Raw genomic sequence first — 26,879 nt, 5'->3', positions numbered from 1 at the left:
TATAGTCCTTTTTTTAAAAAAAAGATTTTATTTATTTATCCATGAGAGACAGACAGAGAGAGAGGCAGAGACACAGGCAGAGGGAGAAGCAGGCTCCATGCAGGGAGCCCGAAGTGGGACTCGATCCCGGGACTACAGAATCACGCCCTGGGCCAAAGACAGGTGCTAAACCGCTGAGACACCCAGGGATCCCCAAAAGCACAGTCCTTATTCAAATTTTATCAATTTTTCGACTGTCGTTCTTTCTATTCCAGAATCTAATCAAGGGTACCACATTGCATTTTGTTGTATCTCCTTAGTCTCATTCAATCTGTGGCAGATTCTGTCTTTGTGTTTCATGACCTTGACACTTTCGAAGAGTATTGGTCAATTATTTTGTAGACTGTCATCCTGATTTGGGTTTGTCTGATATTTTTTGATGACTAGACCAGGGGCTGTGCATTTTGGGCAGGAATACCAGAGCGGTGAAGTGTTCTTCACATCCAGTCAGATCAGGGGACAGATGATACCCACATGTCTTCTCACTGGTGATGTTAACCTTGCTCACTTGGCAAAAGGGGCATCTGCCATCTTTCTTTATGATAAAGCTACCATTTCTCCCTTTTGTCCTCCATTTATTAGAAGTAGGTCACTAAATGCAGCCCACACTCAAGGGAGGGAAGGTCAGCTCCACCTTCTGGATGAAGAACATCAAACAATTTGTGGACATGTGTTAAAACCACCACAGTAACTGGTAACTGTCCTTTGAAGCTATGCAAATGTTCTCTTATGTGAAAGCTTGCATTCACCCATGGATTTTGCTGGCAGCATCAGGTCACTGTGGTGTTCTAATAGCAATTCTTTTTCCTCATAAGGACCCTTATTGTAGTTACAGTAACCTAAAAAGGTCACACGTCTAGCTGTGAGCCAGAGGAATTATGGAAAAGGCTGCCTTCTGTGAGAACTGGTCATTTTCTTAAGGTCATCTGAGAGAACTATAGAAGAGGGTGGTTACAGACGTTATAATTCCTAGCCCTCAGGCCGCCTGGGTGGCTCAGTCGGTTAAGTGTCTGCCTCTGGCTTAGGTCATGATCCTGGAGTCAAGTCCTGCATCAGGCTCCCTGCTCAGCGGGGAGTCGGCTGCTTCCTCTACCACCATCCCACCCCCCGCCGCTTGTGCGATCTTGCTCTTTCTCAAATAAATAAATAAAAGCATTTTAAAAAATCCCTAGCCCTTATAAAGATCTCCTACATGGCATGGCTTTAGGCTCATGAAATGGGCAGGATTAATATTAGGAGCAAAGAGGGGTGCCTGGGTGGCTCAGTGGTTGAGTGTCTGGCTTTGGCTCAGAGCGTGATCCCGGGGTCCCAAGATCGAGTCCTGCATCGGGCTCTCTGCATGGAGCTTGCTTCTCCCTCTGCCTGTGTCTCTGCCTCTCTTTGTGTGTCTCTCATGAATAAATAAATACAATCTTAAAAAAAATAATATTAGGAGCAAATATCACCTTGGCCCTTCCCCAGTGTTCCTTTCATGCCTTCTTTGGAAAGATTACCCAATTTTCGGCAGCAGACTCCTGACCCCCAGGGGTCTCTGGAATGACACATTCCCTCTAGACCTCAGATTGGAGCCTGAGCTAAGTCTCCAGTGTGTCTCTGGCCTGGAGCAAATGGCCTCTGGTCCCAAACAAGACAGAGGTCTAATGGAGAGATGATCCACTCTTGCTACCATGACTTTTTTTATTTTTATTTTTTTATTCTAGCAGTCCTGTAGTATTTCAGGCATCTGGAAGAGCAAATTGAGGTTTTGTGGTTATTTGGGGACAGTAGCACGGTTTGATAGAAGGCTGAACTAAGGTCACGGCAGTAGTGCTAGAAGGAAGATAAGAATTTATTCAGGCATTTAGTCCATCAAATACCAAATATTTATGGAATGTCTACTGTATTCCAGAGACTATTGTAGGTGTCAAGAATAAAGGGTGAACACAAAGGTCCCTGCTCTCAGGGAGTCTACATTCTGTGGGCTGTTGAGGGGTAGGGTAGCATCAGGGTTGTATCTGGAAAGTCAGAGAAGAGAAGCAGTTAAAAGTGCTGCACATTTTTGAACCACGGAGAACATGAGAGAGATCTGAAGGTTGAAGATGATAGTTTTATTCTGGAATATTTGGAGTTTGGAGTGTTTGTGGGCCATCAAGGCTGAGGAGCTCACTTAGATATGAAAAGATCCATTTGGCAGAAGCCTGGGGACACTACGAGAATGGATGAGAGGCCCTGCAAGAACTGGACTCACAGTGGGCTCAGCCAAGGGCAGGTGCTCATCAGGAGCATCCAGAGAGTTTCTTCAAACCCCATGCCACAGTGTTCTTGGCCCGGGTGTTGAGTTAGAAATATCTTGTAGAGGCAGCCTCCCTAAACCAGGGGTGTCCTCTTCAGGGAGTGTGATGTATGTTAAAGCAACAAGAAGGGTTGAGAGTTACTGGTACAACCTGGTAAGAGGCCTGGGCCAAACTGAGAGTGCCTACAGCTTCCTGAGACTTAGAAGTACAAGCTTTCAAGCATCTGGCAAGAGATTCAGTACATCAAAGTCTTAGTGTCAGCTCTTCGCTAGTTGCTGTGACCTTGCACAAGACACTGAACTCCTCCAGGTTTTAATTTCTCCATTATTAAACTCTGAGGTTCGGCCACACTGGTGGTTCTCATACTGTGGTTTAGGAACCTCCCCCCCATCCCCGCCCCCAGGACCCATATTTGTGAGAGCCTATTAGAAATGCAAAACCTTGGGCATCATCCCTGATCTATTGAATCAGCAGCTCCAGGCAGGGCCATCAATCTGTTGCTATAATCTTTTAGGTGATTTTGATTATGCACAAAGTTTGAGAATCACTGAATTAGATGAATTTGAAACTCTGTATTCTTGTTCACATGCTTTTGTCAAGTGTAATAGCCTATGCTGCTTTGTCCTCCCTCCGTTGTTGAATGATCTTAACATTTAATCACTAATGAATCATTGTTGAATGGTTTAAAAAAGTTTTCTGCTTGGGGCAGGGAGGATGTATATGTATGCATATGTATATATCTGTGTGCACATGTATATGTGTGTGCATACGTGTATATGTGCATGTGTATATGTATGTGCCTGTGTGTGCATAAGTGTGTATCTGTGTGCACATGTATATGTATGTATATATGTGCACGTGTGTATATATGTGCACGTGTGCACATACATGTATATGTGTATGCATGTATATGTGTGTGCATATGCGTGCATGTGTGTGGCAACAGGAGGCTCGTGAGTGGAGACTTAAGGCCCTCCTGCTTGCTTTCCTGGATGCCACAGTGCAAGTGAGCTGTGTCAGGGAAAGCAAAATCCACAATGGGTGAGCTCCCACACTCAGTGGCACTCAAGAGCTGTGTTTTGCCTCAGCCTTCTCTGACACATCTGGAGCTAGGGGTAGGACCTGGAAGTGGTGGAATAATCATTCCACTAAGTTGCCAGCTCTGTGGTGCTAGTGATGTGTTTTCGGAGTAGTGTTGTTGGGGTCCAGAGCCGGTGGCTAAGAAAGAATTCTTTAGATGTCCTTGATGCAAAGGGGGTTTTATTAAAGCATCAGGACAGCACCCTTGGGCAGAAGGAGCTGCTGCCTCCAGACTCTGAGGAGCAACTGATTTTGTACTGTGGGGCTGGGGGAAGTAAAGACAAAGGGAAGTTTCCAAAAGGATTTTCATATGCCCAGGAAGACTCACAGGACTCCTTGGAGGCCTGGCTATTGTCAAGCTAAGTAGTTTTCCCCTCCAGCAAGGCATTAACATGCAGACAGTTGGAAATTTCCTGGAGGAAAGTTCTACTCTGCCTGCCTCAAGTATATGTCAATGGGCTGCAGATAATAAGGACAGTTAATTTTATCTACATTTCCTTCTGCCTTTGTTTCCTATATTATTACCCCCTAACAATTTTGACCTTTAAATCTTGAAGGTTGTTGGGGTGGAAGGTCTTCTTCTGTAGCTTCTTCCTGCTGAATAGGGGCATAGAGATGTCCCTACCTATGGGTCAACATGGGTCAGTTGGGGAATTTTTATATATGATTTACCAGAGGCAGAGGCCACCAATCCAAGGTAGACAACATATATGAACCTGCTTGAGTAGAAAGGATCATCTGTTAGCTGAAGTTACGGCAATGAAGGAGTCTTGGCACCAGTCAGGGAGACACCGGAAAAGACAACAAAATAAGATTAGTATTATAATGAAAAAGAGAAGCCCAATAAAAACAGCCTTTAGTTGACCAAAAATTTCTTCCAGTCCAAGAGTTTAACCAATCACTAAAGGAAAGAGAGAGATTGTTTAAAGCGCCAATTTGAATATTTATATCTGTTAGCCATCCTGTTACATTTTTGTGATATCTGGAATATATATACAACATTCTATTTTTATGCTAGTAATTCTTTCACCTTGCACAGCAGTTCAAAATCTAATGCCATTAAAATATCTAATGCCATTTTGAGAGTTATTTAAGGCCTTAACGGCGTAGCAAGTGATATTAACCATCATATCCTCTTTTGTTTACAAAGCAATCAGGTAATTCATAAGAGGTACCTTTTGTAAAAAAAATAAAAAGAAAAAGAAAAGAAAAGGAAAATGATAGGTTAAGCGTTGGAGCAAATTACGAACAGTGTCGTGAGTCTCAAGTGTTTAAAATCTAATACCTACAAATATGTGTTGTTGAAACATTTTCTTTCTGTAATAACCCTCATTTTTATCAAAGATAGCCAAATCAAGACTAATTCGTTTGAAGAACAAGTCTAATTTTAACAGACCTGACCTATCGATTTACATAAGCTCAGCAAGAATAGGGAATGATCATACAGATTTTTTAGAATTGGGTCTGGAACTTTTATAAGAAATCTAGATTGAACTTTTAGTAGCCTCTTTAGGCCAGAAACCAAGCCAAGTGTTTGCCATCAGACATGTCTATGATACCTGTAGATTTGGGTGAATTCCATTTCACAAGGTCCCCAAAGTATTCTGAGGTTCCTGCACCTGCCAGGAAGTGACATTCTTCACTCACCTGGTAAGGCTGCTGGGAACTCTGTAAGCAAGGTATCAGGCCAACGTTTCCAAGGGGCTGTATTGGCTTCAGGCTTCATAAAGTCAACCCTAGGTCTTAAAGCTGTTTGGTCACATCTGAGTCTATGCATGTCTCTCAAATAGGACATTCCAGTTAAAGCCTTAATAAAATAACCAATGTTTCCAACGGTGTCCTGTTACAAGGAGAACAGATTTTTATTGAACTTATGCAAATAACTATGATTGCCAAGGAAGAAAGAATCTTAGGGAGATCTTTTGAATTTCAGAGGGTTCAGGTGGCAAGAAAAGTTAAAAGCTTCAATTTGTTCACAGAGGAATACTTTATCATTATTTCTGTATATCATTGATGTCTTAAGAGAAAGTTTGCTTAATCTTGAAGAGCAAACATTAGAGAACCAGCAGTGTTTCGAACAAGAGTCACAAAAACTATAATCATCCTCACTTTAGTTAGTTCTGGCAATTCTTACCCATTTTAGTTTTAGGATTTTAGTGATATTAAAAACCGGTATTTGTCAAAAGCCCTTTTTATGAATCTCCTTGAAGATGAAACACGTTTTACAAGAGGATACAGCAATGGCTATAAATGACAAAAGACTAAAAAATGGACATGGTTAAAGATGTGATAAGAGGTTAGAATATAGCTGGCAAGGAAACCTGGTTATTTCTGTGACACATAACGCTTCAATAATCAGAATATTAAGTAATGGCCTTATGCCAAAACATATTAAAACTTTAGGAACTGCCTATCATCTCTAGAATAGTACCTAAGCAATACAACGTAAGGCTAATTAACAGTGTTTCCAGAGTAATTTAACATACCAAGTAGAAAGGCCGGAATGAGTCAAAAAGACTTAATTTACAATTTAAATCTTAATAAGTTTGTTAAAAAAACCTCAGAAAGTTATAAAACACATGCCTGAATAGGATTGCATATCATTACAAAATGTAATTATTATTTAGCCAAGGTAACAATAAGAGATTCCAAAGGCAAATATGTAGGGTTATATAGTTGTTAGCAAAATTTAGCTCCTTTAATACTGAGAAGTTGTAACTAAGTAATCAAAGACCTGAGAAAGACAAAACCTAGAAACTAGTTTTCTGGGCAGACAAAAGAGAAAAAATTAAAACCTTTGTTTACATTTTCTCATCAAATGCAAACCAAGAGTTCAAGAAAACTTCATCCCTTGAACAGAGAGAAAAGCAGAATTTCGATCATGCCACTGTACTTTTAAAATCCATTCTTTTTAACTTCAGTCCTGACCGCATATAAAATTCCTTTCCAATGATTTCCCTTCGTAAACCTTTTACACAGAGCTCTTCCCTTATTTCCATCAGTCTTAATTACATTTAGCCGAATTTTAAATCTTAGAAACCTTAGTCTCCAGTGAAAACTAAGTAGTAACCAAGCGTGAAGTATTACACCAGAATTCTTTCAATGGCAAATTTATTAATCTAGTAAGCACCTAGAAGGTTTACCAACACATTGAAATATCCTTACTTTCTTTGCCATAAGAAGTCAAAAGTGCAATTCAGTACTTCAGTGAATCAATGCTTCAGTATTTTATCTCATTTGGAAAAGGCCTAGATGTCCAGTGAATTCAATCTCATTTATTATCTAAGCAAAACCTTAAAGTTTCAGGTTACTGAAGGCTTTGGAAGCTATCTTAACAATTCCCCCTGAAAACTTGAGACAGACAAAATTAACCATCGTTTTAAGTCATCTTTTGGCTGACAAATTGCAACGGAGTTAACACGGGCTTATCTGACCTTTAGGAAATGTTGGTACAAAGTTTTAATTAGTTTAAATACTGAATTATGTTCCACCTGGGGCCACTTAAAAGTCAGTTTGTTCCCCATTATCAGTTTTTACCTGGGGCACCGGTGGCGAATTCTGAAGTGGGTTGTGGGTCTACAGCCATACCACCCTGAACGCGCCCGATCTCATCTGAAGTGGGTGGTGGTAAGACCAGGGGGTGCTCTTGACTCCTTGACAGCAAGGGGAGGAGTAGAAGCAAGGGTGTTGGAGCAAGGAGGATGGGCTCAGAAACCAGTTATGCAGGTGGCACCCAAGGTGGTACAGAAACAGGAGGGGGAGGGGAAGGCAGAGGCAGTGAGGTGCTGCCAGAAGGCAGAGAGAAGGTTCCTGGCTCTAAAACTTGTCAGCTCAGATGAGCAGATGCCATGTTTTTTCCCCTTAAATCTTGTTATCTGAATTGTTTCCAGTGGGTTAAAAGGCATCCCAAAGGGCTGAAGAGAGAAGGTCCATTACCAAGAAAAGCCACCCTCCCCTCCTACCCCCTGACACCCAGGTGGCATCCCAGGTGCAGGATATGTCAGAGGTTCCTGGTGTCAAAGCCACCAGATGCATCCCTAGAATTAAATCACTCTCTGCCTGCTGTAAAGGCCCCTGTAGGAGGGAGACCTGCCCCCCCCCCCCCACTCCTGCCCCCTTGTCCATCGCATTCTAGAGGACAATGGGTGCTGGAGTTTTGCCTTGCTCTGATGGCCCCGTGTGAAGGCCACACCCTGCCTTGGCTGCCCTTGCTGTGCCCTTGCCCCCTTGTCCATCGCATTCTGGAGGATGATGGGTGCTGGAGTTTTGCCTTGCTCTGAAGGCTCTACTGTGAAGGCCACAAAGAACCCACCATTTTTAACCCATGGAAAACATTAGATAAGTTTTACAAGAGGAAATTACCCAAATTTGTAACTTAGTAGAGGACATTGATGGAAAATATTAGAGATAGAAATCTATCATGGCCTAAACCACATTCCAACACATGTAGTATTTAAAGGAAACTTCTCTAGGAAACAGTCCCCAACTGGGTTTTTTTTTTTTTTTAATTTTTATTTATTTATGATAGTCACAGAGAGAGAGAGAGAGAGAGAGAGGCAGAGACACAGGCAGAGGGAGAAGCAGGCTCCATGCACTGGGAGTCCGACGTGGGATTCGATCCCAGGTCTCCAGGATCGCGCCCTGGGCCAAAGGCAGGCGCCAAACCACTGCGCCACCCAGGGATCCCCCCAACTGGGTTTTAATTCAGTCAGGTACTGGTTTCGGCCGGCTCCCGTTGGAGGTCTTGAGGCCAGAAGTGGCTAGACCAGGGATGTGAAGGGGGTCACATTAGACCAATGAGGAGGAAATCTCACACAGGAGTCTTAACAGGATCTGCAGCCATGCTAGTCACTTAGGTGGCTGTCCTGGTGCCCAAGACAGACAACCTTGTATAAGGACAAGAATAAGAGAAGGCATCAAGTTTCTGGGTCTTATTATCATTCTGCCCAAAATGTCCTTCCAGCCACAGGGCAGGCTTTCTCCCCCATAGAGTAGCCACAGGCTAGAGGCTCACAGTCTGACCAATTGACACGAAAGTGTTGCAGTGAGACCGCACTCCTTGCAGAGCCGCTGAAATGGGAGTAATGGGAAGGGGAGGTGAGGGGAGGCGAGGGGGGGGAGAGGAGAAGAGAGGAGAGGGGAGGGGGGAGGGGAGAGGACAGGACAGGACTTCCCAAGTCTGCATCATGGCTCAGAGTCCAGTTGAAAATATTCAAGCTCCACATAAGGGTGTCAAATGCTATGCTTTTGGAGTAGTGTTATTAGGGTCCAGAGCCCACGGCCAAGAAAGAGTTCTTGAGATGTCCTTGGTCCAAAAGGGGTTTTATTAAAGCATTGGGACAGCACCCTTGGGCAGAAGGAGCTGCTGCCTCCAGACTGTGAGGAAGCAACTGATTATGTACTGTGGGGCTGCGGGAAGTAAAGACAAAGGGAAGTTTCCAAAGGATTTTCATATGCCAAGGAAGACTGGCTGGGATCCTTGGAGGCCTGGCTATTGTCAAGCTAAGGTAGTTTTTCTGCCTAGCAAGGCATTAACATGCAGACAGTTGGGAATTTCCTGGAGGAAAGTCCTACTCTGCCTGCCTCAAGTATTTGTCAATGGGCTGCAGATAATAAGGACAGTTAATTTTATCTACATTTCCTTCTGCCTCTGTTTTGCACATCACTAGCACTCTCTTTGGCATCTCTGCATTTCTGGCATCTGTGTTCCCTTGGGCTTGTTGACTGATTCTTAACAGGAGCTGCAGCTAGGGGCCCTCAGCCCACATTTCCTCGTCAGAAGTCACCAGCTGGGCCAGAAGGAGTCCTCTGCGGGATCCCCTCACAATCCAGCTGAGCCCAGTTTATGAAGCTGTGTGATGCTCAGAGGCAGGCCTGTCCCTAATGCTAGTGAACCAAGCACGGAAGTCAAGTACCCTTTGTGTAAAAACTTAAAATTCATTGACTAAGCCAGCAAACTATTAGATACAGTATTTTCTCTCCTTTACAATGACCTGGAAGACCACATTCAGATTTAGATTTCTTAGACTCCTTAAATTTCCACTTTGAAAAGAGACAATGTGGAGAGAACTGACCTCTGAATCTTGGTGTGGTGCGCCTCTTGCTCTGTCCTTCCATCAGGGATGCTCCCATGCACGCATGCAGACACCCAGCCAACAACCCTAGCTCTGTCCACCACCTGTCCTGGCAGACTGCAATCCAGTGGCCATACCTCTCACCTGAGGTATACACACCAGCAGCATGGTCCACCCTCAGAAGGAAAAGAAGAGGCCACTGGGGATCAGGAAAATCTGGGTGGGGAATCCAGGGTCTTGGGCACTCAAGGAGTGGTCTACACATGGCGGGGTCCTGGCTCTCATAGGCATGTGGCCTAGGACACCACATTCCAGCCAAAGAGTGTGGTATGGCCAAGTGAGGGCCATAGTGGGACTTCTAAAAGGGGACCCATGTTTGTGTGGGTATAAGGGAACAGCCATGAACTGCTCTGAGTGATCCTCTTCCCTCTCCCCTTCACTATTCTGCAGATAACCCCATGTAGATACATAGGGACGTATCATCTAATGTCAAGGTGTGAGAGACACTAGAAATCATCTAATTGAGCCCACTTACTCTTTGGAATTATATCCTGGAGTAAAAAGTTACACCCTGAAATTACTCCCAAATTACATTTGGGAATTACACTGTGTGGAACGGTGGAGTATATTCTGGAATTATGCGCTGCAATGGTGGGTTTCAAAGGGAAGCACGATTGTGATGTGAACAGAACTGCCCCACAGAGAGAAGCTGGCAGGGCTTTAGAAAACACTTCATGCTGCTCCTCAGTGTCTGAGAATGTCTTGAATCCCTGGGTAACTAGAACAAACACTGTTCTGTCTTAAACTCACATTTTTACTGCTGCCTTGCAGGCATCACCTTAGAAGAGGCTCTAGTGGCAGATTTTGGTTATATATTCATAGTACTGCTTTGGTAATAAGAGTTGAGCAAGCTTCAAAAAGATGGAAATAAGGATTTTTTTCCCCCTTGTTCAGAATTTCCTGATTATTTTTAGTTAGTCCGGGCACTTTCCATTGCAGCAAGTGAATATAACTTGGTTCATTCCATGAAAATCAAATAACGAAAAAGCTAGCAATGTATTTCTGTCACAGATGATATTTTTGTTTGCGTTTTGAAGTGTTTTTATGAATTGGATTACAAAACTAACTGAATCGGAGATGAACTTGGCTCAGGAAGTTGGAGTATTTTATGAAATAAAATTACCTTGAGAAATTGACCTAATTATTCAGAAGTTTCTAATGCAAAAACCTAATGCAGTTTTGAAAGCTCTCCAAAGAAGAAAGCCCAAGAATACAGCTCCCTTGTGGCAAAGCAACACTCTTTATTTATTTATCTCTTAAGAAGTATAGCTTTTAGCTCACAAGAACACAGCTTCAGGATATATTGTATAAATGCATTATACTAGTTTTCAAGGCTACGGTTCTTCAAAACTAGTTTTCTATCGTGTAATACATTTCCCCCATCGTTCTAACCATTGTTGGTTAAATATAAGTGCAATTTTCATGTGTAACTGCTTAAATCTTTTGTGCACATGTAAGTGGACCACTGTTTCAATTTTTTTTTTTTAATATTGAAGAAGTGCTAGTATGTTTTTAGTTCATAATAGAGAAAATCCCAGAAGACCTGTGTTGTAACCATTATCAAAACTTTCTGCTTCATTAGGAGTTTTTGGAGTGTAGCTTGGGCTTGACTTGCCCTGTTCAAAGATTGGCCTTTCTCCTGATGTAAGGAAAGTCTCCTTAGTTTTACTCACTTAGCTGGAAGAGATTTAGAGAAATACTTTGGCGCTCATCCCAGTTAGGACCACACTCCACCATCTCCTTATCTCTGAGGCTGATGCCAGGCCATGTGTCAGGACTTCCCCATGGTTTCTATGGCCCTTCCAGATCCCCCACCTCGCCCTGTCTGGAATCTATTTCCAGGGCAAAGGAAGCTCTCCTGGGTGGCTTTCTCTCGCTTTTAACTTGCTCCCTCTACATATACTCCAATCATCTACAATCTCAAACAATGTGCTAGCTCTGCAAATACAGCTTCGGACAGCCCGCAGCTGGAGACCTGCCCTACCCTCAAGGACACTTCAAACAAATACAGAGAGAATAAAGCTGTGCTCACAATGCAAATGTGCCTCTGGTGTTTCCTTCCAGCAGATGGCCATTCATACATGCCTCCTACACATCTTTTAGAGCCACCAGTCCTATGACCCCAACACCCTTCAGGTTGCATTCCACTGCTTTGCAGAAAGAAAGTTTCACTTAGTTACTAACACATATTCTTCAGAGGAGAATAAATACTGTTTAGGATCTGGAAAGATCTGGAAAGACAAGAGAAACCACCAGGGAAGTCTTGACCAAATGGCAAATAGGTTCCACTGCACGCACTGCTCTGAGCAGTTGGTAGTGCTGCTCTGGGCAATGGGTTGAGGATTCCAAGGTCTCCATGAACAGGAGAAAATTGATACCGCGGGATAAATTTGATGCTGAAAGTGACGCTTCCAGGTTTTTGGAAGTCATGGTAGATGGTGATGGCATTTATCAGGATGGGGATTACTGATGCAACTCAGGGTCTTTGTTTTTGTTTGTTTGTTTAAAGATTTTATACATTTGAGAGAGAGGGGAGAGAGAGAGAGAGCTCATGCACTAGTGGGGGTGGAGGGGCAGAGGGAGAGAGAGAAGCAGACTCCTGAGCAAGGAGTCTAATGCAGGGCTTGATCCCAGGACCCCGGGATCATAACCTGAGCCAAAAGCAGACGCTTAACTACTGAGTCACCCAGGTCCCCCACAGCTCAGGTTTAAGAGAAAAATAAGGAACTCAGGTTTGACACGTTAAATTTGAGAGGCCCATGTGACACCTGGGTCCACTTGGCGGTTATATACATAGACTTGCCCCCTGAAAGAGAGGGCTGGGCTGGAGGAACAGATTGGGGAGCTCCCAACATCTTTGGTAGTCACCGGCAGAGATGAGGGCACCCAGGAGGAGAGTGTATTGGGCGCTGAGAAGAGCTTGGACAAAATCACCAGAAACACTTCTAGGAGGAAGAGCCATTCTACCTTGTTACTCACCATTTCTGCCTCCTGACCGCTTGATAAGATTTTACATTGGCACACTCTAGATTTCAGTTTCTTCATCTATAAAGTGGGAATAATTTCTCCTTCCTGTATCCCGTATTGTCATGGAGATCAGTTGATTTGTGGTGAAATCAGTTTAACCAGCAGGATAAAAGGAAAGAGCTAGAAGACAGCAATGATGAAATTTTGGAAACTGAAATGCCCATGGACAAATGGCAATGGATTTAGAAACCAAAGAACAGGGCAGCCCCGGTGGCACAGCGGTTTGGCGCCGCCTGCAGCCTGGGGTGTGATCTTGGAGACCCGGGATCGAGTCCCACATCGGGCTTCCTGCATGGAGCCTGCTTCTCCCTCTGCCTGTGTCTCTGCCTCTCTCTCGCTCTCTCTGAATGAATAAATAAATAAATACATCTTTGAAAAAAAAAAAAAAAAGAAACCAAAGAACAGAGGGGCCCCTGGCTGGCTCAGTTGGTCAAGTGTCTAACTCTTGATTTTGGCTCAGGTCATGATCTTAGGGTCATGAAATTCTCTCTCCCTCTCTCCTTCTCCCTCTGGCCCTCTCCCTGGCTTGTGCTCTTGTGCTCTCTCTATCTGAAAGAAAAAAAAAAAAAAGAACTGTGATTGCCCAGTTAGCAGTGAGGGGAAGATGACCGGAAACTGGCTACTATTTGAGGGATGCTTTAAAGTTTACAAGAGTTTTCTCCTGCATCTCTGTTTCTTTCTCCTTCCTTAGATCTCTCTTTCATTTTAAAGAATAAATATTCAAGGAGGAAAGATATGGGTACCTTGTATGAATAAACGACAATTTCTCCATTATCTTACTGATGGACAGTTAGGTTGTTTCTGGTAAAAATAAAGAAATATGCAGATAGGGGTGCCTGGGTGGCTCTGTCGGTTGAGCGTCTGTCTTCGGTTCAGGTCATGGTCCCAGGATACTGGGATCGAGCCCTGTATTGGGTTTCTTACTCAGTGGGGGGCCTGCTTCTCCCTCTGCTCCTCACCCTGCTTTGCTCTCTTTCTCTATCAAATAAGTAAATAAAATCTTTTTTAAAATGTGCAGATAAAATAAAAGTATGTAAACCTCCATGGGGATAAAACACAGTAACACCAAATGGTTGTTATCTCTGGAAGAGAGAAGGAAGAGGAAAGGAATAGTGAATGGAGATTTAACTATTTTATTCCCTGCCCCCAGGTTTATTTGTTTATTTATTTATTTTTGGCTTTATTGCGATATAAGTGACATATAACATCATATAAGTTTAAGTGTACAGTGTGATAATTTGATATCCTTTTGTGACATACATGTTGAGAAATGATCACCACAGTAAGGGTAGCTGACACATTGATCATCTCAGTAGGAACTTTAAACACTTACTCTCTTAGCAACTTTCAAGTATTATAAACTGTAGTCACCAGGCTGTATGTTCAATCTTCAGACCTTATTCATCTCATAACTGGAAGTTTGTATACTTGGGCTACCTTCACACATTCTCCTTCCCATCCTACCCCATCCACTGTGACAACCACCAATACTCTGTTTCTGTGAGTTCGACTTTTTTTAGATTCCACATAAAAATGAAATAATGCAGTATTTGCTTTTTTCTGACTTATTTCACTTAGTATAATGCCCTTCAGGTTTATCCATGTTGTCACGAGTGGCAAGATTTCCTTCTTTTTTACAGATAAATAATATTCCATTGTTCAGTGGTGTGAGTGTGTGTGTGTGTGTGACATCTGTATCCATTCATCCACAACAATCCATTAGTTGTTTCTATGTCTTGGCCATTATAAATGATGCTGAAATGAACGCAGGGGAGCAAGTATCTCTTTGAGCTCCTATTTTTATTTCCTTCAGATACCCAGTCATGGTAGCTCTATTTTTAGTTGTTTGCAGACCTCTATATTTCCATAGTGGCTGTGCCAAGTTACATGCCCACCAACAGGGCACAGGAGAAGTCCCTTTTTTTTCCATTCTCACCAACACTTGTTATCTCTTGTCTTTTTGGTCATAGCCATGCTAACAGGTGTGAGGTTGTACATCATTGTGGTTTTGATTTGCATTTCACTGTTGATAAGTGATGTTGAGCACCTTTTCATGTATCTGTTGGCTATGCATTTGCGTATCTTCTCAGGAAAAAATGTCTTTCCTTGGAAAATTTCAGGTTCTTTGCCCCCCCCCCTTTTTTTTGATGTACTGTTTTTTTTTTTTTTTTTTTTTGCTATTGAATGGTAAGAGTTCCTTAAGTATTTTGAATAATAACTCTTTATCAAATACATAGTTTGCAAATATTTTTACCATTAACTAAAATGTTAGTTATTTTGAAAAAAGAAAAACAAAATCTTCTCATCAATATGCAAGGACACGTGCGTGTATATAAAGGGAGCATGCTCAGAGCACTGGGCCTTCCCACCAGCTCTAGTTGAGAATCTTCATGAGGATGTGAAGCCCAGGACCCTGGTTATGCATCTGTCCCTCCTCTCTTAGACATTGTGAAACCTGGCTCTGGCCATCCTCCAGTCTATGTCCTGTGACGCCCCATGGCTATGCCCCTCTAACTTCCACTGCTGTGAGATCTAATTTAGAATCAGAGCTGCCTTAGAGAATTCAGGGAATAGAGAGCAAAAAAAATTTGGAAAATCCTATTCTAGAATACAGCCAGCCACTAAGGTGGGGAGGAGCAAGAGAACAGAGTAGCCTGTTCTGTGTCCTTTATAAACCAGGTCACCTCGATAGCACTACTGTCACTACAGTTGACAGTGCTGTGCGGCATTGTTCATGGCAGCGATAGCCTCCTTCCTGGGCACTTTCATTTTACTGCGATGATTGACTTATGATACAGGAATGGTATTTTATGCAGATACATTTCCTTTGGTTGTTAAGAGCTAATGGATCTGCTTTGTTAATTGCAAACTATTTTTAGCCTTACATTAAATGGAGAGACAGAATGTGTCTATGAGGTGACAAAGCCTGCCTTAACCCAACTAATACAAGCTTCAGGAAGCAGTGCTTTGTGGATTTCCATTAGCACACCCGCATCCATACAATGTTTGGTCTTTGACTATAAAAATACTTTTCAGAGTAGCTTTCTAAAATTATAAAAAATGATATACTAGCATTCTGTGAAGCTTATCAAATAGAAGAATACAGAAGGGAAAAACATCATCCTTAATCTCTGCCACCTTAAGGTAACAATTGCCTTTACTCTTGCCTTCAAGTAATTTTTCAAATGAATATTTCCTTATAAATCTAGTAATAGTATCAGTGGCAATTAGGTATACTTTTTATTTAACACTACATCATAATTGTTGCTGCACAGTGACAACAAGCCTCACTTTTAAAATAGACCTTTTTAAAAATATATATTTTATTTATTTATTCATGAGAGGCAGAGATATAGGCAGAGGGAGAAGCAGGCTTCCTACGGGGAGTCCGATGTGGGACTTGATCCTAGACCTTAGGATCACTCCCTGCACCAAAGGCAGACGCTGAACAGCTGAGCCACCCAGGCGTCCCTTAAAATGGACTTTTAATTCTGAAATAAATTCAGATTTACAGTTAGTTGCAAAGATAATAGAATTCCTGCCCATCTTTCACCCAGTTTCTCCTCATAGTCATGTCTTCCATAACCATGGCACATTAGTCAAGTCCAAAAAATTAACTAGTGATAGTACTAATAGTACTGTGTTATCAACTGAACTACAGACTCTTTGGGTATCACTCGTTTTTCCACTAATATCCTTTTCTGTTCTAGATCCAATCCAAGATACCACAGTGTGTTTGGTCAAATCTCATTGTTAATGTCTGTATTACGGTCTACCCATGTAATATACCACTATTGGCCTATCACCTGCTTCTAAGTTATCTAGAGTGTTTCTATTTTTTTCTGTATCACAAGATCACAGACGGAGCATCTTCATGTGAGCAGCCTTCTCTTCTTTTAAGGTTCTTTTCCTCACAACAGACTGTAACCACACTTCTGAGAGGCCAAGGAAAGGAACGTATTTATGGCTCCGGATATTATTGCACATTGCCAAATTGTCTTCCAAAATGCCTGTGCTCATTTACACTGTCATAAGTAATTTTTTGTGAGTAGCACATTCATGTATTCTTGTCAGCATTAGTTACTATCACTTACACATTTTGGCTAATTTAATAGGTGAAAATGACATCTCAATTTTTAAAAATTGTATTTATTTGATAACTAGCAATTTGAATATTTTACCATGCATGTTTACCAGCTATACTTTCTCTTTTCTGAGTTGTCTCTTCATATTTTATTTATTAGGGTCTAAATAAATTTTTTATCAATATGTATGAGTTTTATAATAAAGATAGCCCTTGGCCTGTCATTTTGTTGCAATGATTTATCCTCCGATCTGTTGTTTTGATTTTTCTTTTGCGATTTTTGAAGAGCATGGTGAAAGTTTTATGATGCAGAATTCATCACTTTTCTTTTGATTTATTTTCTTTACCTTTTTTAAGGTTAGAAAGGTTTCTCCTCACAAACAAAAATCGGATTTTAAAATCCGATTCTCTTCTGTATAATTTGATTTTGCATCTTTAGCCATTTGATTCATCTGGAATATTTTTGGTATTTGGCCCAAATGTCCGACCTGGCTGCCTCTTGCTCACCAGCTGCAGATGACCACACCTCTTTCATCATTGACACTAAAAGCCATCTTTGTGTTCCCAAATGAGTGAATAACATACACCCTCTCCCCTGTGTTACCCAAAGCAGAATCCTTGGAGCTTTCCTGACTCTCTCCTCTCCTTCACCCCTCCATATCCACTCAACTATAATGCCCTCATGGTTCTATTATGTGGTTCTTCCTCCTACTTTTTTGAGGAAGAGTATATACTGCTCCCTCTGCTTGGAACAATTTTCCACCCCTACTTTGCCTCATTCCTACTAGCCTGGCAGGTAGGGCCAGGTATATCCTTGCTATGTGCCACAAAAGTGCCCCATATTGTCCTTTACATTTGTCACACCCAATTGTAGTGTCCTGCTAACATGCTTGTAGTGGTCCTCTGTCTCTTGTATCCTTAATGTAGTCTCACTGACTAACCCAGTGCCTGATACAGATAGGAGCTCAATACATATTTATTAGGTATGTGAAAGATCTAATAAATGAATGAATGTGACAGTACAATAGAAGTCATACCTAACTGTGTCCCATCAGGGCTTGATTAGAATATTTTCCTGCAGAATATGAAAGTAAAGGGGATAGCATATTGGAGTTCATGCCTTTTATGGTATGACCATGTCATGGACACTGTAGCTTTGGCTTGTTCAACATCCATTTTTTCTCCTTCTAGGCACCATTACTATAATGCAAAGGCTGGAAAAATTAAAATGATCTTTTTCAGACTGCCTTGCAGCCAGTATTCTGGATATAAATTAGGTCTCACCAGTGAGATGCATTCTTGGGACAAATGGAAAGCAGGAGTGGGATGAAGGCCATTTTCCTGAGGCTATTTCTCCTCCTAAGCGAGGGTATCAAAACATGAGAACTCATCCTTCCAAGGTTCACCATCACTTCTGTGGGTGTCTGAAGGCAGTCTCAGTCTCATGGCAGGATTGAATATGAAGGCAGAGACTTCTTAGTTTTGAGTCACCACTATAGCTAGTTTCTCTCTTTCTCTTGTCTATATATCTATCTTTAAAATAGAGTGAAGGGAGAGTCATGAATTCCATTCCACTGGCCTTCTCACCAGTTTTGTAACCATGCTTCTGCTCAAAATACTTAGAGTGTTTTCTGTTTTCTGTACTGAACCATGGCTGTTACGTGAGGACACAAGGACTGGTGTCCCACTTACTGACCCAAGTAGCCCACCTTGATCAGTTGTGATTTTTCCCAAAGTAAATGGAGAAAGTTCTATTCCTAGGATTTAGGGTGAAGTTGTGTTTATTGGTTATTCTACGGTTCTGTGAGGGTCTGATAAATCATTTCCACTATCTTCCCCCCACTTCCTACTCCCCCATCTCCTTTGAGATTTTGTTAGCATAAACCTCTTAACTTGGCGATATAACTACTAGTAGTGGATAATTATACAGCTAGACCCAAAAATAAAAATACACAGAGAAAATATAAGTGAATGATTAAGATAGTAACATAGTAAGAGTTCTTTTAAATCAATAAGAAAAAAATTAACCCAGTTGAAAAATGCACAAACACATAATTAGAGGATTAAAAATAGCCAAGGAAGATATTAAGGTAGTCAACTTTTTTCTTACCAAATTAGCAAAGACTTGGTGTCCCTGGGTGGTACAGTCAGTTGAGTGTTGAGTGTTAAGTGTGTGCCTCTTGGTTTCAGGTCAGGTCACCACCCTGAGATCAATCCCTATGTTGGGCTCCACACTCAGCATGGAGTCTGCTTGAGTTTCTCTCTCCCTTTGCCCCTCCCACTCATGCTTTCTCTCTCAAATAAATAAATAAAGCTTTAAAAACTTAGGAAAGACTTTTAAGTAATACTCGGATCTGGTAAAGATGTATTACTTCTATTGGGCTTTCTCATACACCTCCGTAAGTTTCTAAATTGGTTAATCTTCTTAGATGTTAGTTTGGATATACTTATAAAAAGTCCTTAAAATATCCATTCTCTAGGATCCGTAGTTCTCAACTGGAAGCAGTTTTGCCCCCAGGAGACATTTAGCAATGTCTGGAGATTATTTTTGGTTTTCACAACTATGGTTGAGGGGTGCTACTGGCATCTAGTGAGCTGAGACCACGGATGCTGTTCAACATCCTGCAATGTATGGAAGAAGTCCTACAAAAAACCATCTAGCGCAAAAGGTCAACAATGTTGATACTGCGAAATTCTGTCTTAGATACAAGAATTTGGCTTTAAGAATTTTTCCAAATGAAAAAATCAAATATATTTAAAGATTCATGTATTTAATCCCTTTTGGAGAGCAATAAGTCAGTAACTATTAAAACTTAAAATGTATATACTCATAATTTAAAAAATTTTAATTCCAGTATAATTAGCATACAGTGTATATCAGTTTCAATTGAATAGTTTAGTGATCCAAAAATTCTATGTATTACTCAGTGCTCATCCTGGTAAGTGTACTCTTAATACCCTTCATACGTCATCCCCCTAACCCACCTCCTCTCTGGTAACCACCAGTTTGTTCACTATATTTAAGATTGTTTTTTGTTTGTCTCTTTCTTTCTTTGTTCATTCATTTTGTTTCTTAAATTCCACATATGAGTGAAATCATATGGTATTTGTCTTTTTCTGACTGACTTATCTCAATTAGCAGTATATCCTCTAGATCATCCACGTTGCTACAATTGGAAAGATTTCATTATCTTTATGGCTGAGTGATATTTTTTTGTGTGTGTCTTTACATACCATATCTTCTTATCTATTCACCTATTGATGGATACTTGGGCTGCTTCCATAATTTGGCTATTGTAAGTAATGCTGCAACAAACATAGGGATGTATATACCTTTAGAATTAGTGTCTTCATATTCTTTGGGTAAGTACCCAGTAGGGGGACTTCTGGATCATATGTAATTGTTATTTTAGTATTTTGAAATATGTCTATACTGTTTTCCACAGTGGCTACACCACCAGACTGCTTCCCATCAGCAGTGCATGAGAGGATTTCTTTCTCTCCAAATCCTCACCAATACTTGTTGTTTCTTGTGTTTGTGATTTTAGCCATTCTGACAGATGTGAGATGATATTTCATTGTAGGTTTGATTTTAATTTCCCTGATGATGAGTGATGTTGAGCTTTTCATGTGTCTGTTGGCCATCTCTATGCCATCTTTGAAGAAATGTCTGTTCATGTCTTCTGTCTGTTTTTAAATTGGATTATTTGTTTTGTATAAGTTCTTTATGCATTTTAGATACTAGCCCTTTGTCAGATATGTCATTTGCAATATCTTCTCCCTTTCGGTAGGTTACCTTTTAGTTTTATTGATTGTTTACTTTGCTTGCATAGAAGCTTTTTTATTTTGATGTAGTGTCAATAGTTTATTTTTGCTTCTGTTTCCCTTGCCTCAGAAGACATGTCTACAAAAATGTTGCTATGGCCAATGTCAGAGAAATTACTGCCTGTGCTCTTTTCTAGGATTTTTATGGTTTCACATCTCACCTTTAGGTCCTTAATCCATTTTGAGGTTTGAGGTGTGTGTGTATGGTGTAAGACAGTGGTCCAGTTTCATTCTTTTGCATGTAGCTTTCCAGTTTTCCCAACACCATTTATTGAAGAGACTGTCTTTTCACCATTGCCTATTCTTGCCTCTTTTGTTGAAGACTATTTGACCATATAATAATGGGTTTGTTTCTGGGTTCTGTATTCTGTTCTATTGATCTATGTGTCTAGTAATATATCTTAAAATCCGGGATTGTGTTACCTCCAGTATGTTCTTTTCTTTCAAGATTACTTTGGCTACTCAAGGTCTTTGTGGTTCCATACATATTTTAGGATTTTTTGTTCTAGTTCTGTGAAAAATGCTGTTGGTATTTTGAGTAAGATTGCATTAAATCTGCAGACTGCTTTGGGTAGTATGGATATTTTAACAATATTTATTCTTCCAATCCATGAGCACGGAATATCTTTCCATTTTTTTGTGTCATTGTCAGTTTCTTTCTTCAATGTTTTATAGTTTTCAGAGTATAGACCTTTTACCTCCTTGGTTAAGTTTATTCCTAGGTATGTTGTTACTTTGGGTGCAATTGTAAATGGGGTTGTTTTTCTTAATTTCTCTTTCTACTACTTTGTTATTCATGTATAGAAATGTAATGGATTTCTGTATATTAATTTTGTATCCTGTGACCTTACTAAATTCAGTTATCAGTATTTTTTGATGGAGTCTTTAGGGTTTCTTATATGTAGTATCATGTCATCTGTAAATAGTGAAACTTTTACTTCTTTCTTACCAATTTGGATGCCTTTTATTTTATTTTATTTTATTTTATTTTATTTTTTTTTGGATGCCTTTTATTTCTTTTTCTTGTCTATTGATTGCTAGGGCTTCTAGTATTATGTTGAATAAAAGTGGTGACAGTGAACGTTCTTGTCTTGTTCCTGATCTTAGAGGGAAAGCTCTCAGTTTTTTGCCATTGACTGTGATGTTAGCTGTGAGTTTTTAATATATGACCTTTATTATGTTGATGTATATTCCCTCTAAGCCTACTTTCCTGAGGGTTTTTATCATGAATGGATGTAGTACTTTGTCAAATGCTTTTTCTACAATTATTGAAATGGTCATATGGTTTTTATCCTTTCCCTTGTTGATGTGATATATTATGTTGATTGATTTGTGGATATCAAACTACCCTTGAATCCCAGAAATAAATCCCTTTTGATAGTGGTGAATGATTTTTATTCTACTGTTGGATGGTTCACTAACATTTTGTATTTTATTTTTATTTTTATTATTATTTTTTTATTTATGATAGTCACAGAGAGAGAGAGAGAGAGAGAGAGAGAGAGGCAGAGACACAGGCAGAGGGAGAAGCAGGCTCCATGCACCGGGAGCCTGATGTGGGATTCGATCCCAGGTCTCCAGGATCACGCCCTGGGCCAAAGGCAGGCGCTAAACCGCTGCGCCACCCAGGGATCCCAGTTCACTAACATTTTGTTAAAGATTTTTATTTCTATGTTCATCAGAGATATTGGCCTTTAGTTCTCTTTTTTTGTAGTGCCTTTATCTGGTTTTGGTATCAGGGTAATGCTGGCTTCATAGAGTGAATTTGGAAGCTTTCTTTCCTCTTCTGTTCGTTTGGAACAGTTTGAGAAAAAAACATTATTTACTCTTTAATTATTTGGTAAAATTCACCTGTGAAGCTGTCTGGTCCTGGACTTTTGTTTCTTGGGGATTTTTTTTTTTCTTGGGGATTTTTTGATTACTTATTCAATTTCATTGCTGGTAATCCATTCTTTCAAATTTTGCATTCTTCCCGATTCAATTTTGGGAAGTTATATGTTTCTGGGAGTTTATGTGTTTCTTCTAGGTTGGCAATTTGTTGAGATATAATTTTTTTTATAAAATTCTCTTATAATCCTTAGTACTTCTGTGGTGTCAGTTGTCATTTCTCTTCTTTCATTTGTGATTTTGAGTCCTCTCGGTCCCTCTCCCCCCCTTCTCTTTCTGATGGGTCTGGCTTTATCAGTTTTGTTGATCTTTTCAAAGAACCAGCTCCTCATTTCATTGATCTGTTCTATTGGTTTTGTTTTGTTTTAGTTTCTATTCATTTATTTCTGTTTTAATGTTTATTATTTCCTTCCTTCTACTTTTTTGAGTTTTGTTTGCTCTTTTTTTTTTTTTTTTTCTTTTTTCCTAGCTCCCTTAGGTGTGAGGTTAGGTTATTTATTTAAGATTTTTCTTGTTTCTTGGGGTAGGCCTGTATTGCTATAAACTTCCCTCTTAAAAAAGCTTTGCTGCATCTGAAAGATTTGGGACCATTGTGTTTTCATTTTCATTTGTCTCCATGCATTTTTTTATTTCCTCTTTGATTTTTTTTGGTTAACTCATTCATTGTTCAGTGCATGTTATTTAACCTCCATATATTTGTGATCTTTCAGATTTTTCCTTATGGTTGATGTCTATTGTCAAACTGTTGTGGTTAGAAAAGATGATGGTATGATTTCAGTCTTTCTGAATTTGTTGAGACTTGTTTTGTGGGCTAATCTGTGATCTATTCTGGAGATGTTCCATGTGTACTTGAAAATAATGTGTATTTCATTGTTTTAGGTTAGATGTATCTATAATTGTTGATAGGTATCCATCCCTGAAATCCTCAGACATGGGAACAAACAGGCACATAAATGTTCTTCTCAGCATTATTTTTAACAGTGAAATTTTGGAAACAACATAAATATCAGTCAGCTGATACAGTTAATGTACATGTGTGTTCTGCATAGCAGAGTATTTGGGCTTCCCACCTCCCACTGCTCTTTTCTCGGATCTGATTCCCCTCTAAGGAGCCTTTAGTACTATAGATAGGAGGGATAGAAGTACTATTCCTAAAACTCCCTTCATCCTGTCAGTTCCCAGTTTGGAAACCAGAAAAAAACTGATTATTCCTTTCTGACCCCTTGGTTGAGTCAAGAAGGAGTCATATTACAGAAGTTTGGCCAGCCAGATGGGACTTTAGATCTTGAACCAAGGCAGAGACAGCAAGTAGTTGAAGATCAAATCCCTGAGTGACAACAGTGGTGGCTGTGGTATTGTCTGTGGGCAGAGAAGTGTGGCTGCTGCCTCCTAGACTGGCAGTCCTTGCCAAGTGACAGCACTGAGCCTCTATTACTTGGGCCACCAGAAAGGCTTTGGTTTCTGTTATTAAAAACACAAGTGGGAGGCCCTAGCAGCAGTCTAATAAATAGACGCATTAGACCTCTGTGAGTTGCAGACAAAGTAGCTGAACTGATATGCTGGAGAATTATACACAGTTGTTAAAAAGAAGGATCATCAGGACATACTAGCAGGTGGGAAATCAGAATGAAGAACATTCATCCACTCAAGCTTTTTCATTTATTAGTATCTGTGCTCTCAAATGGACATACCTGGGTTCTGCCCTCATGGAACATTATTTAAAATAGCAAAACACTGGAAATAATTTAAGTGTCTAACAATAGTGGAATGAGAAATACCGTACATTGTGGCATATGCATTACAGCGGTCCCTCACGTGTCTATGGTTTCAATGTCAGCAATTTCAGTTACCCACTGTCAAACGGTCTGTGATCCCCCTTCTGACACATCATCAGAAGATCGGTAGTAGCCTAACACGATGTGTGGCCAATCATGAGGGAGTATCAGACAAACTCAAATAAACATTCTATAAATAAATGACTATTCTCTTCCAAAATGCAAGCTCATGAAAGAGGAACTGATCAGATTAAAGGAGGCTAAAGAGATGACAACCTAATGCAATGCATAAACTTGGATGAGATTCTAGTGCAGGAGAAAAATAGAAACAAAGGACATTATGGAATAATTGACTGTAGACTATGGATCAGAAAATAGTATTGTCTCAATATGGCTGATATAGACAATGTCCTTGTTTTTGGAAATACATACTGAACACCGAGAAAATGTAGAGATGAAAGAGCATAATGTCTATAATAAGTGAATTATGTAAACAGACACAGCTATACAACATACCTATAAAACATATATATATGTTACTAAGTAAAAAGAAAGGCAAATCATCATCTTCCTTTAATACATTCCAAGCTCCTAGAGTCAAGTCGGAAGTGTTTGGTCTGTGCTACCCCCACTCTTCCTTTGCCAGCCGCCGGGGTGTTAGAAGTTACAGAAGGGAAGTAGGTTACAGTAGTTACAGTAGGGAAATAGCTGGGCGGATTTCCCTACCATTGCCACATCGGGTGGATGCGTGCAGCCTCTAACACGGTCTTTTTTGCTTTGGGGCAGGCAAGGTGGGGCCGCCTCTCGATATCATGCTGTCCTCATTGAACTGCACAGCTTTCAGCATCCAGTGGAAAATGCCAAGGCATCCCAAGAGCCCCATCATTGGGTATACTGTGAGTACCGGGGCCCAGGGATTTCCATAGTGGGTATCGTTGGGGTAACTGCACACCCTTCCCACCCTTGCTCCTCCTTTATATGGCCTCCTTCTATCAACACTCCCCTATTAACAACTGCCCCAGTCTCCTTACATAAAACCAGAGGAAGTGTTTCCCTGTTGTAAGGGTATTTGTCAGTGCCTGGAACTCAGTTAGGATCTATAGAGTCCTGACTCTGTTCAGGGATGGGAAAATAGAAACTAAGTGGAAGATGTGGGTCCTGCTATCTGGTTGCCCACAGTCAAGTGCGGAGGCTGAAGCAGGCACATGGGAAGTAATAGAGTCACTGTGGAATGCTGTCAACAGATACAAAATACTGTAAAATCTGAATTAAAGTGAAGACATGGATGGCAGAGTAGGGGAGGGAACAGAGAATGTGCTCCTACCTTTCAGGAGGAGTTCCTTTCAGTTCACCAAAATGTCTCATTTGTACAGGGTTTTTCAAAATTAGTCAGCTTTTAGGAGTTAGGAGATTTCAGATAAATACTTGGAGTTCTGAGGTCTCTGGGAATAATATCCAGAGAGCTGGCCACATGGGGTCCACATTCCTATGGCCTGAGCCTGCTGGAGGGGGGCTGCCCATTTTAAATGGGACAGAAGCCTCCCCTACCCCCGACTCCCCATTACACCCAGATCTCTAACTACTACTCCTACTGCCTCCCTTTCACCAAAAATAGGCCCTCATCCTATTGTCTTCTGAAGGCAGAGAAATGTGTTTCTGAACTCATGTTACTTATCAAGAGTGGGATGATGGAAGATTACCTGAGAAAGTCATGGTTTGGGGAAAAATAGTGAGAGCTTGGTCCAGCCCCCTCCTTCCCACTTCACTGATGCAGATCCTCCTCCTGGACCTCCTCCTGAGTTTGCAAGTCCTGCCATGTAGAGCTGATGTTTGCAGTGGAGCTGGTGTTGGCCAACCTCGAACCCCCTGCGGCTGTGAGTGGAGCTAGAACCACAGGCCCTTGACCTAGTAGAGAAGTGCTGGCCCTGCTCTCAGCCTGGATGCCTCCCTCTTTTCCAGGTCTTCTTCTCTGAGGTCGGCAGGGACAAATACCTGCAGGAGCAATCCCACAGCATGTCGCTCAGCCAGGACAGCCTGGCCATGGTGAGTGTCTGCATCGTGGCAGCCCCTCAGATGCACACCGGGGCTTGGCATCTCAGCCAGATGCAGAAGGATTTCCAATCCTGTGTGTGTGTGCATGTGTGTGTGTGCAGCTGTGGATGGAATACTAATGTTTGCAGAATTCTCTGGAATTTACACGTGCCTTTTGTGCACATTCCCTTATCACACGCCTCTCCCTCTCCAGGAAGACAGCCTTGTGAAGAAAGAGTTCTGGTGTAAGCACTTCCATCCTGGGCTCAACCCACCCCATTCATCAGGCCACAGAGCAGCCACGTTATAGCTGCTGTTTCACCCCTCCCTATTTTTCTTTCAAGAAGCTCAATTCCAACTTTTTAAAAAATCCCAATAAAGCTTTATAAAGAAAGATGACACATTTGTATCTTCCCAACCACCTGGAGACACAGCGCAGGAGAAAATGATGTCATTTGAAATGTATATTCACACGGTCCAAGTTGTTTATTTTTCCTGCCGAGCTCGGCACCCTGTCCTTCTACTAACCAATTGTTGCCTGTCCATCTTTTTTTCTTTTCCTGTCAAGGTCTGTCGGTGATTTTTTCTGCCTTAGGCATGTTCTGGTTCCTTTCCTCCACTCTCCTCCTCCTTCCCCATTCTACTGCAGTTATCCTATAGCTAGAGCCTTTTAAATTGCTCTGCAAGCGGTTAGCACCAGTGCCTAGAACGCTGCTGAAACGGG

At 41.1% G+C, this 26,879-nt stretch overlaps 1 protein-coding gene and 1 long non-coding RNA gene across 3 annotated transcripts in view; one reads left to right on the top strand and one right to left on the bottom strand.

Annotated features, from left to right (window-relative positions):
• Positions 1-26,879, top strand: part of EGFLAM (EGF like, fibronectin type III and laminin G domains) — a 181,967-nt gene that overhangs the window by 38,299 nt on the left and 116,789 nt on the right. For both annotated transcript variants that reach the window (XM_077896164.1, XM_077896165.1), the window contains exons 2-3: positions 24,911-25,020; positions 26,084-26,167. In XM_077896164.1, the coding sequence (XP_077752290.1) occupies positions 24,911-25,020; positions 26,084-26,167 (194 nt within the window). The remainder of the gene's footprint in view (positions 1-24,910; positions 25,021-26,083; positions 26,168-26,879) is intronic.
• LOC144311941 (uncharacterized) lies at positions 1,742-7,435 on the bottom strand. Its single transcript, XR_013377415.1, has 4 exons — positions 6,930-7,435; positions 5,040-5,232; positions 4,065-4,161; positions 1,742-1,848 (listed from the first exon to the last, which is right to left on the bottom strand). It is a non-coding gene; the product is annotated as an uncharacterized LOC144311941 (long non-coding RNA).

Source organism: Canis aureus, chromosome 4 (genome assembly GCF_053574225.1).
Source record: "Canis aureus isolate CA01 chromosome 4, VMU_Caureus_v.1.0, whole genome shotgun sequence".
NCBI classification, from domain to species: domain Eukaryota; kingdom Metazoa; phylum Chordata; class Mammalia; order Carnivora; family Canidae; genus Canis; species Canis aureus.
The sequence above is the reverse complement of the archived record's forward strand: the minus strand, read 5'-3'. Positions and strand labels throughout refer to the sequence as shown.